This window comes from Lampetra planeri, chromosome 4 (assembly GCF_965212315.1).
Source record: "Lampetra planeri chromosome 4, kcLamPlan1.2.h2, whole genome shotgun sequence".
Lineage (NCBI taxonomy): Eukaryota > Metazoa > Chordata > Hyperoartia > Petromyzontiformes > Petromyzontidae > Lampetra > Lampetra planeri.
Genome location: NC_136110.1, coordinates 5,808,788 through 5,825,146, shown reverse-complemented (window position 1 = coordinate 5,825,146; position 16,359 = coordinate 5,808,788). Strand labels below are relative to the sequence as shown.

Below are 16,359 nucleotides of genomic sequence, written 5' to 3'. Positions count from 1 at the left end.
GGCGCGCCAGGCTTTGGTGAATGTTGAGGATTGGGTTCACTGCCCCGAGACCACTAGCCGGGCGCATGAAAGTTCATTACGAGGACGGGAAAAGCGTAGGGGAAAAGATAACTAACATACTGGGGGGGGGGGGGGGACACGGACGGACATGGGACAGGAGGGGAAGGGGGTGAGAAAGAAGTCTAGCATATTGAATCAAACTGCATGAAGTAGTCGCGAGACGCACAGGCGTTAGCGACCCATGCTGATATATTGACGCCTCATGCCAAACACCCATTAATGGAATTGGCCAACCATCCCATGGCGAGATGGTGCAGCACGGTTAGTGCAATGTGCTATGGATCGGACCAGCCGAATTTGATTCCTGAGTGATATCCGACCTGGTCCTGGGCCCCCTCTTTCTTCAGAATACCATGGATCAGCGTGGTGACGTATTGTCTGAACACAGCAGTGAATTGACAAGAGGATGAAAATGCATCGTAAAAACTAAGGTTAAGTTTCAGTCCATTCTTACACAGCTGCTGACAGAAGGGCTTCCACGAGAGGGAGCTCAATAAGAAACTTAATAGATCCTCCTTAGAGGATATTTGCCTTCTCTCTACATCCTGGCCCAACATCTTGAAAGACGTTGGTGTAACCGCATTTCATTTCCACACCCACACGCGACTTGTGCCTTTGGAATGTGGGCTACCCGCTTATACCGCTGTGGAATAAGATGATGAACTGAACTTGCCCATTGTTTCAAATGCCAGACCGGGAGATCGAAAATGGTGACCTTCTGGGATCGAGTGTGTTCACCGTTGCACTATTTCTGTGCACATTTGTAATGTCGCAAGTATTGCAGCATGCAGTACGAAATCCCAGAAGGTCACCGTTTTCGATCTCCCGGTCTGGCATTTGAAACACGCACGTGGACGCGACTGTACACTGAGTGTCCGCTCTCCATTCGCTCAAGTTCACTCACTGGAACCAACTCCCGACATGTTCCCTCTTCCACAGGAGGCAAACCAGAGGTCGCAAACAGGTTTTGATTCCTTACCCGTACCCGTACCCGGCCGCACCAGGGTCGCAAACGGGTACCCGTACCCGGCCGTACCCGTACCCTACCCGTACCCGGCCGGGTACCCGATACCCGTACCCTACCCGTACCCGGCCGGGTACGGGTAGGGTACGGGTATCGGGTACCTGATTGCGACCTCTGGGATGAAGTTATGTTGCAGGCGCGGGTGGGTTGATTCTAGGAACTTGAATTGTGAGAAGAGACAAGACGTTGGGAAATGAGTGACAAACGGTTACTCACCAGTGAATCATGGCCTACCCGTACCCGGCCGCACCAGGGTCGCAAACGGGTACCCGTACCCGGCCGGGTATGGGTATCCGGGTATCCGGTAGGGTACGGGTATCGGGTACCCGGTTGCAACCTCTGAGGCAAACACAAAGTTACGGGTATCATTGGCAGCAGGCTCGATCTCCTACACTGCCCATGCTCCCACCTCTAAACCCCGACTTGTTTACATCACCTGTGAACCACATCCCTGGTCCTCCATCACCCCCTCCTTACCTTTAACAATATCTTTCCCCACTATTGTAACCTACCCCCCCCCCCCCCCTTGTGACTCCCACCTCCACTCGTGTCTGGGCCAGGTCAATCTGGGGACAAAGACACACTCGGCTGGACGTGTGCGCTCGCACGCACGTGTCCTTCACACGCGCCATAAACCAGTCTGGCGAGACAGATTGTATTATCAGCTTTAGGGTAAGCTTTCTTCGGGCCAGATCAGACGTTACGGGGGTGGGGGGGGGGGGAATGCACACACAATGTACAACGACTGACCGACACCCCTCTTGTCAATCCACTCCTGGGCGAGCGAGGGCCTCAACTCTGTCTTGCGGAGTCGCGATGGGTGGCATTTGACCAAACTTGGCCGACAGAAAATCTGCCGTGGGCCCATCATCCAACAGTGGATTGATCGTGGCCGATGACGGCGATGCGTGCTACTTGTCAAGTGATGACGCAGGCTACGGACGGTTTGGTGCCGCCGTGGTGTGCAAATTGGATCGAGCGCGTTAACCATCATTAACGCCACTGGGGAGCAATGCACTTTGAAATGTGGATTGAAAACTTTTCTCTTTAGAACCGCCCCTTCGCGTCTAGTTTGTTGTCCTTTCCCCTCTCCCGCCGCACCTCCCGATTCGCACGGTTTTAGATTTGAAGCTTTCGTGACTGCAAGGATTCATATTCTCAGGTTTTTTGGGTAAAGTCACGTAGGTAAAACATTAAAATTAATAAAAGTAAAATAAAATAAAAATCACGACGTTTCGGAAGCAACACAAGCTTCCGTCTTCAGGTGGAACCGTCACAGCCCGACAGCTGTATCAAGTAAATGAGAGATTACAGGAGATACCACTGCGTATATATAATGGTTGAGGGGGGGAAGGGGCAGGGATGGCCCACTCTTTATTATTATGGTAAGGTGCGGTTTGAGACTATGAATAGACTGCATAACAAAAGACTGAGCCTTTATTATGGAAAGGTTCGGTTTGTGACTACGCCTAGCCTACATAATAAAAGTGTGAAAAAAGAAGAAAGCTAAACCTGGTAGAAAGCTAAACCTGGTGAAACAACTGGCTGTCCATTAGTAAACTGCAATAGTTTTCTGTCAAATAAGATGGTTCAAATAAGTGTAGTTAAATATTTTTTGCATGGTTAATCACATCTTTCCAATGATTACTCAGTTTGTAACCATCATCACGGTTGAAATTATGTCTGTGTTTGTATATTTGTATGGCTTCGTGTACAAACCTTTGATGGCTACCATTCAAAGGTTTCAACCGTGATGATGGTTACAAACTGAGTAATCATTGGAAAGATGTGATTAACCATGCAAAAAAGATTTAATACACTTATTTGGACCATATTATTTGACAGAAAACTATTACAGGTTACTGATAGACAGCCAGTTTTGTTTTACCATGTTTAGCTTTCTACCAGGTTAAGCTTTCTTTTTTCACACTTTTGTTATGCAGGCCAGGCGTAGTCACAAACCGAACCTCTCCATAATAAAGGCTCAGTCTTTTGTTATGCAGTCTATTCATAGTCTCAAACCGCACCTTACCATAATAATAAAGAGTGGGCCATCCCTGCCCCCCCCCTAAACCATTATATATACGCAGTGGTATCTCCTGTAATCTCTCATTTACTTGATACAGCTGTCGGGCTGTGACGGTTCCACCTGAAGACGGAAGCTTGTGTTGCTTCCGAAACGTCGTGATTTTTATTTTATTTTACTTTTATTCATTTTAATGTTTTACCTACGTGACTTTACCGAAAAAACCTAAGAATATTCGCACGGTTGGCTACGTCGTCTTGTTCGTCCATCAAAGTTGATGATGACCATGGCACGTTTGTCATTTTGTTGGGTTTTGATGAGTGCGCAGATGGCTGAAGAGGCCAATCCGAGCCCGGAATTCTCTGTGGCACACCGGACAGGTCAGGGAGGAGGCAGAGCTCTGAGGTGCAGCCACACGTCCTTCCTTGGTAGATTTGCGCTGCTGCCTCTTCAAGATGGCACAGGAGCTTCTCCTACTCTCACAGAGGACTGCACAGTCCTGTACTTTTCTTCTCCAGGCAGGTCGGTCCTGTGCTAGGGATTCCCAGCTTTTCAGGTCGAATCCAAAGCTCTTCAAGGAAGCTTTAAGGGTGTCCTTGTAGCGCTTTTTGGGGCCACCTTGTGCTCGCTTGCCATTCTTCAGCTCGCCAAAGAAGACTTGTTTTGGAAGTCTCGCGTAGGGCATTCTGGTCACGTGGCCAGTCCATCTAAGCTGTTCATTCGCAAGCAAGGTGTAGATGCTGGGGATATTTGCCTTGCTGAGGACTTCCGTGTCAGGGATTCTGTCTTGCCACTTGATCCTCCGCAGTTTCCTCAGACAGCTCAAGTGGAGATGATTCAATTTCTTGGCATGGCGCTGGTAAACTGTCCAGGCTTCGCACCCATACAGAAGAGTTGGTAAGACAACAGCCTGGTAGACCTTCAGTTTTGTCTCCTGCTTGATGCCAGTCCTTTCCCATACCGAGTCACGTAGACGTCCAAAGGCTGCACTGGCCTTGACAATCCTGATGTTAACTTCATCATCTATGTGCACAGCGCGAGACAGTGTACTACCAAGGTAAATAAACTTGTCAACGGCTGAAAACTTTTGCCCATTCACAAAGATGGTTGGCTAAGTGTAGGGTTTCCCATGAGCAGGTTGGTATAGGACTTCAGTCTTCTTTGTGCTGATTGTTAGGCCGAAGTTGTTGGAAGCTGAGGAGAGGTGGTCCATACTGTCCTGTAGATCTTTATTTGAGCCAGCAGCCAGAGCACAGTCATCAGCAAACAAAAGTTCTCGAACAGTAACTTCCTCCACTCTAGTTTTGGCTTGTATCCTCCGCAGATTGAATAGCCCACCGTCAAAACGGTAGATTAAGTTAATCCCAGTGTTGTGGTTCTGGAATGAGTCTTGCAGCATGGCAGAAAACACCATGCTGAAGAGCGTTGGCGCTAAAACGCAGCCTTGCTTCACCCGTTTGTGATTGGGAACGGATCAGAGAGTTATTGCTGGTCTCTGACGCTGGCCATCATACCATCATGGAGATTGCGCACGATGCCAATGAACTTGTCTGGACACCCATACTTGGCCATGATTTTCCATCGGCCCTCCCGACTGACTGTGTCGAATGCTTTTGTTAGATCAACGAAAGCCATATATAGATCAACATTTTGTTCTTGGCATTTCTCCTGTAATTGCCGGGCAGTAAATACCATGTCAGTGGTTCCGCGGTCTTTTCTGAAACCACACTGACTCTCAGGTAGCAGACCCTGGTCTAGGTGGACAATTAGGCGGTTCAGAAGGATTCTTGCCAAGATTTTGCCAGCGACTGATAGTATGGACATGCCTCTATGGTTGTCGCAGTCCTGCAGATTGCCTTTCCTTTTATATAGATTGATTATAGTAGTATCCTTGAACTCCTTGGGAACGGCTTCTAATTTCCACAGACACTGGAAGTGGTCGGTCAGTTTCTCGACTAAGCGAGGCCCTCCAGCCTTGTAGATTTCTGCTGGAATGGCATCGGACCCTGGAGCTTTGCCTGATGAGAGGAGTGTTATGGCTTTGCTGGTTTCCTCAATGGATGGTAGAACAGCCAGGGACTGGTTTATTTCAACTTGAGGCAGTCTCGCAATTGCCTCCTCATTTATGCATGATGGCCGGTTGAGGACCGTGCTGTAGTGTTCGACCCACCTTGCAAGTATTTTGTCCTTCTCCGTGAGGAGTGTTGTTCCATCTGAATTCAGGAGAGGTGAAGTTCCTGAGTGTTGCGGACCATAGACCTGCTTGAGTGCATAATAAAGGCACTTGGTGTTGTTACTGTCAGCGTAGGATTGAATCTCCTCAGCTTTTGCGCACAGCCAGGCGTCTTGCATGACTCTGAGTCTTTGCTGGACAATCCTGCGAATGTTGAGGAAGGCAGTTTTCTTTAAACTTGAGCTGCTGTCATTCAGATATGCTTTATGCAGGCGGTGTTTTTCGTCAAGGAGTGCTCGGATTTCTGCATCGTTCTCATCAAACCAATCTTGATGTGTACGTAATGGAACACCAAGTGATTTAAGGGCTGTAGAATGCAGCACGGTCTTGAGAGCAGTCCAGTCTGCATCAGCGTCTGTATGCTCGAAGCTTAGAGACTCCAGGTGATGGTCTAGAGCCTCAACAAAGGCCAGTCTGGTGTGTTCCTGTTGTAGGCGAGTGATGTTAAGACGCTTGACACGTCTTTTTCCTTGTGGGCATCTGGGAGGCTTAATCCAGATGTTAAGTTTGGAGATGATGAGACGAAGGTTAGTCCAACATTCAGCACCACACATCGCCTTGGTCACCCTGACATCGTGCCGGTCGCTCCTCCTCATGATGACGTAGTCAATCAAGTGCCAGTGGTGTGAACGAGGATGCATCCATGAAGTTTTCTTGCGCTTTGGTAGTTGGAATATCGTGTTGGTGATGAGCAGGTCAAATTCAGAGCATGTATGTTACATTTTCCAATGCCATGTGCACCTATGACTCCATTCCATGATTGATGGTCACTTCCAACTCTGGCGTTGAAATCACCCAGTATCAGGAGTTTGTCCGAGCTGGCTGTGGCAGCAATAATGACGTCCAGGTCATTATAAAACTTGGTTTTGATCTCGTCAGAGTTGGTCATGGTAGGGGCATAGGCACTGATGATGGTGGCTGCCTTTTTACCCAATAGGTGGAGCTGTAAAGGTCATTAAACGGTCGTTTATCCCCTTGGGTTGGCTTGCCAGTTGGTTGACCAGGTGGTTTTTTTTACTGCAAAACCAACACCAGCATCACGTCTCTCCTCCTGGCCTCGTCCGCTCCAGAAGAATGTGTAACCTGCACCCACTTCAGTCACTTGTCCAGTATCGGCCAGTCGGGTCTCACTAAGGGCAGCAACATCCACATTGTATCTGGCTAGCTCTTTGCCCACGAGGGCGGTGCGTCTCTCGGGTCTTTTTGATCCAGATGTGTCCATCAAAGTGCGCACATTACAGGCGCCAACAGTGAGTGGTATCACTTTGGTCTTTTTCATTTTATTTGTTTTTCTTTTTGTTTTTCGACCGCAAGTATGGGATCCCGCCAGCTGCGGTGGGCTGGCCAGGATGTTTTGAAGCAGACAATGTTTAGGGTACATTTTCTAACCCTTTCCTCACTACGGAGGTGAGCAGTGCGATCCTGAATATGGCTGCTCAGTCGCTCAGGGTGCTGCCGGACTTCACTGCTTCTTCGGTCCAGTGAGGGAACGACCAATACCCTGAGCCGCCTGCGTGCAGGTTTGCAGCTACAGCTTCCAGCATATCCGTGCCTGCTGCTTCGTCGCTCACCCATCGCCACAGGACTTGGATAATGACGATGGTAAAAAAAGTGCCATGACTTGCGCAGAGAACTTGGATTTAAGTGAGGGTGATTTGCGTAGCATTCAACCTCACTCTCTCGACCAGCCGCATCTGTACCCAGTGGCAAGACGTAGTCAAGACGACTGAAGATGGTCCTGGTTGCAGTGGAAGGTCCAAAGACCCGTTTTGGTGGAATTTCCTCCACCCGGGGTTCCACACGCCCAGGCTCAGACAAGCTGAGTTTTCCTGGTTAGTTAACCGCCGCCCGGGGTTCGGCGTTGGCAGCTGCTGACTGTACCGACTCACCAGGGATGTTGAGCCTGGTGTGCGCCTACGGTAGCAGCTAGAGGGCCGGGCCAGATGGAACAAGCCTGAGGCACAACTAGCTACGTACGGCGCGAAAGAAGTCCAGCAGGCGATCACCCGCGTGTTCCCGGGGGCATAAAGGTTACGACTCAATTAGAACCGCGGCACGCGTGGAGCTCGTCTTGGGAACCTGGGCTGAGCGAATTAACTCAGAGGGGGGAAGTTGTGTTTGTGTTGTGTGTGTGTTAGTGCGCACGGATATGTGTGTCGATGTATTTAATTGGTAATGGTTCAATCAACCTTTATTTTACCGTGCCAATTTATGGTTAGAATAGAATGGTCGTCTATTTCATGGTTTTATTTGTATGTATATATGTTGAATTTTTTTTTGCACCCTACTTAGGCAACCGTGCTAATCGGAGGGGCGGCTGTTTATTATTAAACGCTTTTATTTAACTCACTCTGTCTGTTGTTGTTGTCGTATCCTCAAATCTTGTAACTCAATTTTAACCCACTTCCCAATGTGGTATCGACTGCAAACGTGGTATACTTATGTCATACTGATGACAATACCATATTCTATCATAAAAAAATAAAAAAAAATGTAGACGATCTTTTTACACGCTTTCTATGAACTCACTCTGTCTGTTGTTGTATCCTCAAATCTTGTAACTCAATTTTAACCCACTTCCCAATGTGGTATCGACTGCAAACGTGGTATACTTATGTCATGCTGATGACAATACCATATTCTATCATAAAAAATAAAAACAAAATTTTTAAGCGATCTTTTTACACGCTTTCTATGAACTCACTCTGTCTGTTGTTGTATCCTCAAATCTTGTAACTCAATTTTAATCCACTTCCCAATGTGGTATCGACTGCAAACGTGGTTTACTTATGTCATACTGATGACAATACTATATTCTAGCATTAAAAAAAATCTATATTTTTAAACAATCTTTTTACATGTTATGTTTCCGGCTTAGGTCTAATTGTCCACGCTCAACTCACATTGGCTGTAAATCACCACGGCCCCTTTACGTTATGGCAAGCTACATGGCCACTTCCTGGAGTCGTGGAGTCCTGCCATTACTCTTACTCGTATGGATGAATTTAACTAAAGCGTGTTTTAAAAAAAGTATTTCAAAATATTACTTATTATATGTGTCTCTTTCAATGCCTATGTGTCCACGTGTTCGTTTTATTTTGATGTATGTGTTTGTTGTGTCTGTTGTTTAATTCAACTGGCAGTGTGTTTCATTTCAATGTCTATCTAAATGGTAGTACGTTGATGTCTTGAGCGCCTTTGTGCCTGTTCATATTGTATTTAATTGCCCGTGTGCCCTTTGATCAATTCGAAAACTACCGCGGCGTATCTGCTCTGCAGCGCACACGGCCAACGCCACGAGAACGAACAGCTGACAACCCACACGGCTTACCCCGTATTCTTGTACACAGGGAAACTGAATTTTCAGGTCCATACGGCGTACAGCCGTTTCACTACGGGCAAAAAACATGTTTTTGTTTATTTGTTCGTGTTTCTTTCTGGTGATGTGACTTTGTAGGATGAACGTTGAGATGTCTAAGGGGCACGGGGTGACCAATAAGATCGGAATTGGTCTGTAATAAGGCAGGTATTGATAAAGGGTCAACAGGTATGAGAACGCGAGTCACCAACAATGTAACCTGAAGACGATTGCTTGTGTTGCGATCGAAACGTCGTGATTTAAAAAAAAATATTTTTCTATCTACGTGACTTTACCGAAAGACCCAAAGAGATTCGAACAACATCCATCACAGGTTTCCCTCGCTTCCTGCGGGTTCGGTTCGTGCGATTTGGCGTAGAAACGCGAACCACATTTCTCCCCAAAACCCTCTCTTACATGCGGGTGGAATTCACTCAGATGCGGTCGGGCGTGGGACAACGACCGTCACGTTCTGTACTGTTCGCGCAACCTGGCAAGGCAGCCGTCGTCTCTGTGTGGTTTCACTTTGTCGTGTCCTCTTCATCTTGGGAACTCATCAGCAACGGCACAAGGCGATGGGAAACGTGCATTCAACACAATAGCCGGGAGCTTGGGTGGGTGGCGAAATGACTTATTAGGTCAGTGTATAGATGAACGTAATTCCGTTATGACACGTTTCGTGGTTAGGTAGCCGTCCACAAATGACGTCACACACCTGGGTGTGGGGGGGGGTCAGACATTTGTGACGATTTGTGACGAGGGGGGGGGTTGAGAAATGTGACGTCACATCAAAATGCGCAACTTTAAATAAATATAGACAACACGTTCTACTTAATTAAATAGACTTTTTAATAAATGTTTTCTCCTACAACATCAGAGTGCAGCGCCGCATTAAATACGCACTACAATGACAATAGTTTAAAGCGATTTGAAGCATGTTTTATTTTCAAAATGGAAATATGGTTTTCGGGGGGGGGGCAGAGCTTTGTGACGTCATATTTGAGGGGGGGGGGGTCTGACTTCTTGTAACGCCGTGTGACGAGGGTGGGGGGGTCAAGAATAGTCCGCATGACGTCATTTATGGACGGCCCCTTAGAGCACCTTATGCTCGAGTCACGGAGAACTTCTGATGTGCCACGGACATTTCGCCCTATTACTCTCGCCGTATTGTTATCCAAGACCCTGTCAATCAAAGTGTTATAGGCATACAGCACAGTACACACTTGGAATAGGGCTGTTTTACTTCCCCTGCCATGTTATGGACTTATGCTCCTGCTGTTGTGGAGTGACTCATGCAGCCAGGTATGGCTGCAGGGTTTTGGTAGTACATGTTGTTTATGTCGTTTATTGTGAAAATTCCGTCACAGTTCCTATGATCACTGTTACATTGCTTTATTTTGGTGATTTCGAAAAGTTTACTGGTTTGGCCATGTTTGTTTGTTGTAGTACGGAGTAAGACTGATGGCCTTAATGTAAGTTGTTTTGTGGTTGTTGTTGTTGTTTGACTTGCATCCCACTGGGATTTTTGCACAGCGTTGGTGTGTAACGGTGTTTTTTTCTGCAATATTTTGCTGTCTTTTCTTGATTTTTCTGTTTGCACTTAGTCACATAGTCACTTTAAGATGTTTTCTTGTTCATGTTTTTGTTTTTTGTTTGTTGCGGTTGCACCCGATTCAAGAGCCGAATGGCTCACAGGGCTATACCTAATAAATGAACTTGAACGCAGATAACGACAAACGCCGAGCCGATCCATGCGCGCGATGCAACATGACATTTGAATTCATAATCAAGGTTATCAATTAATTCATAATCAATTCATAACCAAGGGTTAGATCGCGTACACATTTAAATTTCACCCCCCCCCCCCCCTTGAAAAATCATTTTTAATATGAACAATATTGGCCGCGAAAGCCTACTTACTACGTTATGAGATCTCTTTCACCAGTGGCAAAATATAGTAGTAGGTTTTTACCCTTTTAAACTGGTACAAAACTGACACCTTTATTCAAGGCATCATGTTTGCAATGACCACAACACAAGTAGTCAACAAAAAGAAGCAACTCTGATAATGATAATAATATGCACTGTCCTTGAAGTTGATTCAACAATAATATGCACTGTCCTTGAAGTTGATTCAACAATCAACTTCAAGGACAGTGCATATTATTATCAATATCAGAGTTGCTTCTTTTTGTTTGCTTTTTTGACTACTTGTGTTGTGGTCATTGCAAACATGATGCCTTGAATAAAGGTGTCAGTTTTGTACCAGTTTAAAAGGGTAAAACCCTACTACTATACTTACTACGTGTTAGAAAAGTGACCTCATTTTAGTGTTCGGCATCACACCGGGTTGCGAAGATCTGTCTCTCTCGGTAACACGTGGCTTGTAATCCGGGTTCAGGGTGAGACACAGCGTGGTGCGCGTGTGTGTGTGTATATATAGCCGTGTGCCAGCTAGCGCCAGCTGTGCGCGCATACACGTACACACACACACGCACGTGCGTTAGTAGTGGGTGTAGTTGCTACTTATTAACTTGTTGGGGAGTTAAGGTTCGGCGGGTCTGGGCGGTTTTTGTATTTAAACGGCCACGCGTTGCACTTTAGAACGGCGAGGTTTATAATTCCTCTTGTGCCACCACCCTCCTCCATCACCACCACCACCACCCACTTGCGCAAGTCTTGCGAGTGCGTGAGTGGAGTCACAACGTGGGACAGTAGTCGTGTGGTTGGGAGCCGAAACTTGGCGTTTGCTCTGTGTGTGTGTGGCTCTCTCTCTCGGTCTCTCTGTGAGTATTTTGTTATTGGAGTTGAGTGTAAGCGCAGTGGCGAGCGCGTTTGGCACTCCGATCCCGGTTCGCCCCCCCCCTCTATACCCGAGTTCGATTGCCACACGCGGTCAGCACCGGTGGCGATTACATCCGAGCCAGTTCGTGCGCCTCCCCTAGGTCTACTCGGCCTTAAAACATCAACGGTGACCGGGCTCGCCGTGTTGGTGTTGGTTGGCTCAAGCCCCTCCTCCGTGTGCCGTGCCGAGCCTACATCGGTGAAACTCGCGAACAGCACTTGCCCCAAGTATGTTGCAGGCTATACGGGGGATCTTTGTATGCGAGCGCGCTACCATCGGGGGGCTACTGATCGATCGGTCGGCATCTGTCTGCAGGAGACGCTCGGCGGCCAGTGTCAACAACATGTGATCAGTGTCAACAACATGTGATCAGTGTCAACAACATGTGATCAATGTAGATTTGGGCAGTTTGAAGGAAACAAAGTCGTAGTACAGCAGTTGCTCAACTTGTTACTGTGCGCGTCTTGTGTGTGTGTGTATTGTTCCATCTAACTCGTGTGTCCTTGCTCATCAGCAAATATTATTAAGTTACCCGTTCAAAAGTTACACATTTTAAACAGTTTGCTGCCCAGGGTATTACACTTTTTTTAAGTTTCAAAGTCAACTGTGGTTATTTATTGCTCGTGGTGTGCGCGCGCGCGCGCGTGTATTTGTTGTATTTCAAGGCGAGGTGTCGTTGGATGCCAGCAAAGCATTTGCTGCACCATCATCATCATCATCCTCTTCTTCTTCTTCAAGCATGCTCCGATACCTCTTGAGTCGCCATGCCCTGCCAGCCTTGGCAAGCGCTGCCTTCGTCGCCGATTTTGACACGAGGCACCAAAGAGACTTGGCGAAGGGCGGCAGACGTCCACCCTCGACACGACAACAACCACCAACAACAACAATAAACACATCATCGGGACTTGCAAAGGTAGTACACGCATGCACTTCTAACTATCTCTTATCGTCCTTTGCTTGCAAGATTATATTGCCAAAGCAATGTAACATTATATGCCCAAGGAATGTGGAATGTCCACCACCCCCCCTTCCCTTGACTCGATGGCTGTGATTGAATTAACGTGAAACTATGGATGTGTGGATGTTACAGGAACGCAATGCAATGCTGTATATTAGTCCCTCTGTTAACGGTCACATCGGTTAACAGTTTTTTCGGTTAACGTCTTCCATAGGATCCCCGTGGTTTCGACGACCGTTAAAATAACAACATAGGTTGTAGGTCATCTTCTTGGTTCTTTCGGTTAAGTCACGTAGAATGGAAATAATAAAATAATAAAAATAAAACAATAAAATAATGATTATATTATTTTATAATATTATATTATTTTATTAAATAAAACAATAAAATAATGATTATATTATTTTATAATATTATATTATTTTATTATGTTCTATTTTATTATTTCCATTCTACGTGACTTTACCGAAAGAACCAAGAAGATGAATCCCTGCAGTCACGAAAGCTTTAAATCGAAATAGGTTGTAGGTTTTACAAGGTTCTGGAAATAAAACAGGTGTTAAGATGTTCAAACACTAAATAAAAGTATTTGAACATCTTCACACCTGTTTTATTTGCAGAACGGGTACAACCTGTTCTTATTTTTTCACACTTTGACACTGCCAAAAGAGGTCCCATTTTAACATTAAAATGTTGGTTTACGGCGCTTACGTTTTTGACACGCGGGGCGACACTTTTTGCCAATCCGAGTGCTCGAATAGTGGGGCTGAGCCATGCCCGCGGCCAATCAGCGACGCCGACTGGGCTTTGTTCACATTACAACGCTCACTGTTTTTGGAAGTGGAAACGGATGTCTCTCTTTGCAGACTCAGTGATTTTTTTGTAACTTATGTTTCAACTGATAAGTCAATTTTATTAGCGGTTATTTCGGTTAACATGAGTTTTCGTGGAACGGTCGTTGTGGAGAGTTTAAATAACCAAATTGATACGGAGAAGAATACGTCTGGGCATTCGTCTCCAGATACAAACACAAATAAAGTATTCAACAACCCATCAGTCACACGCTCCTCTTCAGGGCAGTGCAGCATTTCAGCAGTATTGCTTCAAGGCACGCAAAACTACGGAACGGTCACAAACGTTGGGGGGGGGGGGGGGGTTTGCCTGATCAGAATCTTTATTTAAACTGGAGGAATCCGATGAGCTATGATGCTCTTTTTCACAGATGTCTAGTATGCGTGAGTCGGCATGTTACAACAGCAAACAATGCCAATAAACCGATAGGAGTGGAAAATATAGGGGGGAAATACGCAAGTAAATACATGTAAAGTAAATCATCAATTCATTCATTATAGAAGTCAGATTTATCAAAGCTTGAACAAGGCAGCAAAAACAACAACAAAACAGTCCCAGGCCACACCAAGATAACAGCACACAATAGTAGTCCCTCAATAATCCAGTAGGCGTGTGAGATTGGCATTCCTTTATTGACTTGGACCACACGTTTTGGGTGCAACCTTTCTTTCTGAAGCGTTTTACAATCTGGCCAGCAGTTATCACAGTTACGGGTATAGCCATTGGCAGAAAGGAGGCCTCTAGATCTACAATAACAAGTTATGGAAAACTACATGTGCATCAAGTAAAGCTTAAGAAAAAATCCCATACTCGTATTGTTACCGGCTTAACGTTGGGTTTATTTATGAGAACAATACAGAGGGAACAGAGCTCGTTGAAAACGGGAACTTTTACACGAACAGAACTTTACCACAATCACTGCCAACAAGTGGCCGGGCTTTCCACCCTGGCCGTGTAACCCATACATCTTCTCTCCCCCCCCCTCCAGCCAAGTTGCCGCCACCACACGCTCGCACCGGTAACCTCGTGAGTGTTAGAGGTCGTCGGGAGACGTACCTCATTAATTAATCAATTAGCCGTTGCGAACAACATCGCTCAACGTCTTTGTTATTCAAAGTGGGCATCAATAAGGCGCTACAGGCTATAAAGCTGTCAGCGGTACCGGCTTCGCTCATGCCATCGGCTGATCTTCTTTCGTATGGCTGATGTAGATAGAGAGAAACAACTACAATTTCGCATTCAGGTGGTTCAAGCGAAATTACCGCGTCCGCAGCAGCGGAGTGGGTGGCTGTAATGTCTTCTTGGTAATTGAGGATCGGGAATTGCATCGTTATACGTACGCTATGTTGTACGGTCTGTTCTGGATGACCACAGTCGCACATCGGAGAGTTTTTAATTTTCCATTTGCGCATCAGGTATCAACGTCTGCCATGGTTTGTGCAGTGGATGCAGTTTAGGGTGAAACATGAGCTTCGTGGAAGATCAAACCCAGGGATCTTCTGCGTCGGGTCTGATTGGCTGATTGGAAGCGCTTACCGGATTGGTGGAAGCGTAAGGGTGCTTCAAAGCCTGATTGGCTGAGGGAATTTGAAAAAAAAATGAACTCGTAAAAACAAAGTTTTTCACTCTAAATCCTGTATATGCGTGGCGGCTAGAGTCCTCTCGTCCTCTGGCTTGAGATGGCTGCCACCTATGGGTCAGATGATTGCCTGCCACCATTAAGCAATTGGTAATTAAATATAATGTATTTTTTCCTAAAAAGTGGAAAATTTAGGAAAAAAATTTTCACGAAAATTAATAGTCACGCACAACGAGTCTGTGTGCAAAATGTCAGCTCGATTGGATCACGGGAAGTGGGTTAAAAAACGACCGAAAGATTTGCACGGTCGTAAGCGCACAAGCAAGCAAGCAAGTGAACTTAATATAAAGGATTTAATGAGAGCCCGCCCAGGTTATGGAATTGAGGGAAACGTAGTAGTGGCCAGTTGAGTGGCGCAGTGTGTGTGGGGGGTGGCACTGAAGGGCTGAAGGAGTAGAGATGGTTGGGAATGCTCGAGAAGGTTCCAGAAAAGTTGGGCGAGAGCTATACAAGGGTGGGGATGATGGGACCTCAGGCATTTGTGCACAGCTCCTTCTTACCGTAGTGTGTGTTTGCGAGTTAGAGACTGCAAATAAAGATACCAAGTTTACGTTGGACCCTTGGCTTACCTTCACGTGGAATATGTTTTGCATTCCAATACGTAGACAGTAGTATGGAAGCCTACGGGTAGCTAGCTATCGTAGAAAAAATCATCTGCATATATGCACTTAGTCCTTTTTTGCTCTGGGTCATCTCCCACGTTTTGGGAAGCCCTTTGATCAACTTGGCCGATTTACAATAGAGTAAGTCGTGGAAGTGACATACATTTTTCGTATTGGGAAACATGTTTTTAGATCTGAAATTGCAGTTTGTATCTAGGCTGGATTTTCAGATTGTTGGTGTTTTAAAACCAACATCGGGAACACGTGCCTACTGTGTATATATTAAGTAGATGTTCCTTATAGACAACTGCGATACGTCAACGTGTTTGTCACATGGTGACCAAAGGTTTTGCAGAATTGTTAAAATGACGGTCATGACCTCTTGTGCAGCTCTGGATTTGATTTAAACTTCCCCTTTTCAAACTGCAGTGTGAAAAGCAGCTTGCCACGTGCATTTTTGAAATGTGGGTTGAGCTCGCTGTTTTAGGCACTGCCGCAAAAGCAACTGGAAAATCGTTTGTTATTGATGGGGGACGTTTTTTTCTTTCTTTCAGGCCCTAAGATGGTCACGATAATCTGTTCATGGGGATGGAGTGTGTGGGAGTTGGATGTTATTCAATAAAATCGTTGATGTGTTTTAGGCAGACGCACACCATGAGTTATCAGGCAACGCAGAATTTGCAACAAGTTCTGTACAAAAGCTCGAATTGCTCTGACCTGGCTTTGGCCTTTCATGTAGCTTTTTGCAAAAAACTCTTTGCG

At 46.0% G+C, this 16,359-nt stretch overlaps 1 protein-coding gene across 4 annotated transcripts in view; it reads left to right on the top strand.

Annotated features, from left to right (window-relative positions):
- PLA2G4F (phospholipase A2 group IVF) overlaps positions 1-16,359 on the top strand; it is a 63,175-nt gene that overhangs the window by 361 nt on the left and 46,455 nt on the right. Inside the window, exons 1-2 of one of the 4 annotated variants that reach the window (XM_078593119.1) lie at positions 11,253-11,386; positions 12,212-12,459. In XM_078593119.1, coding sequence (XP_078449245.1) covers positions 12,286-12,459 — 174 coding nt within the window. In that variant the 5' untranslated portion in view covers positions 11,253-11,386; positions 12,212-12,285. The other 3 variants (XM_078593121.1, XM_078593120.1, XR_013585128.1) reach the window with 3 other exon arrangements.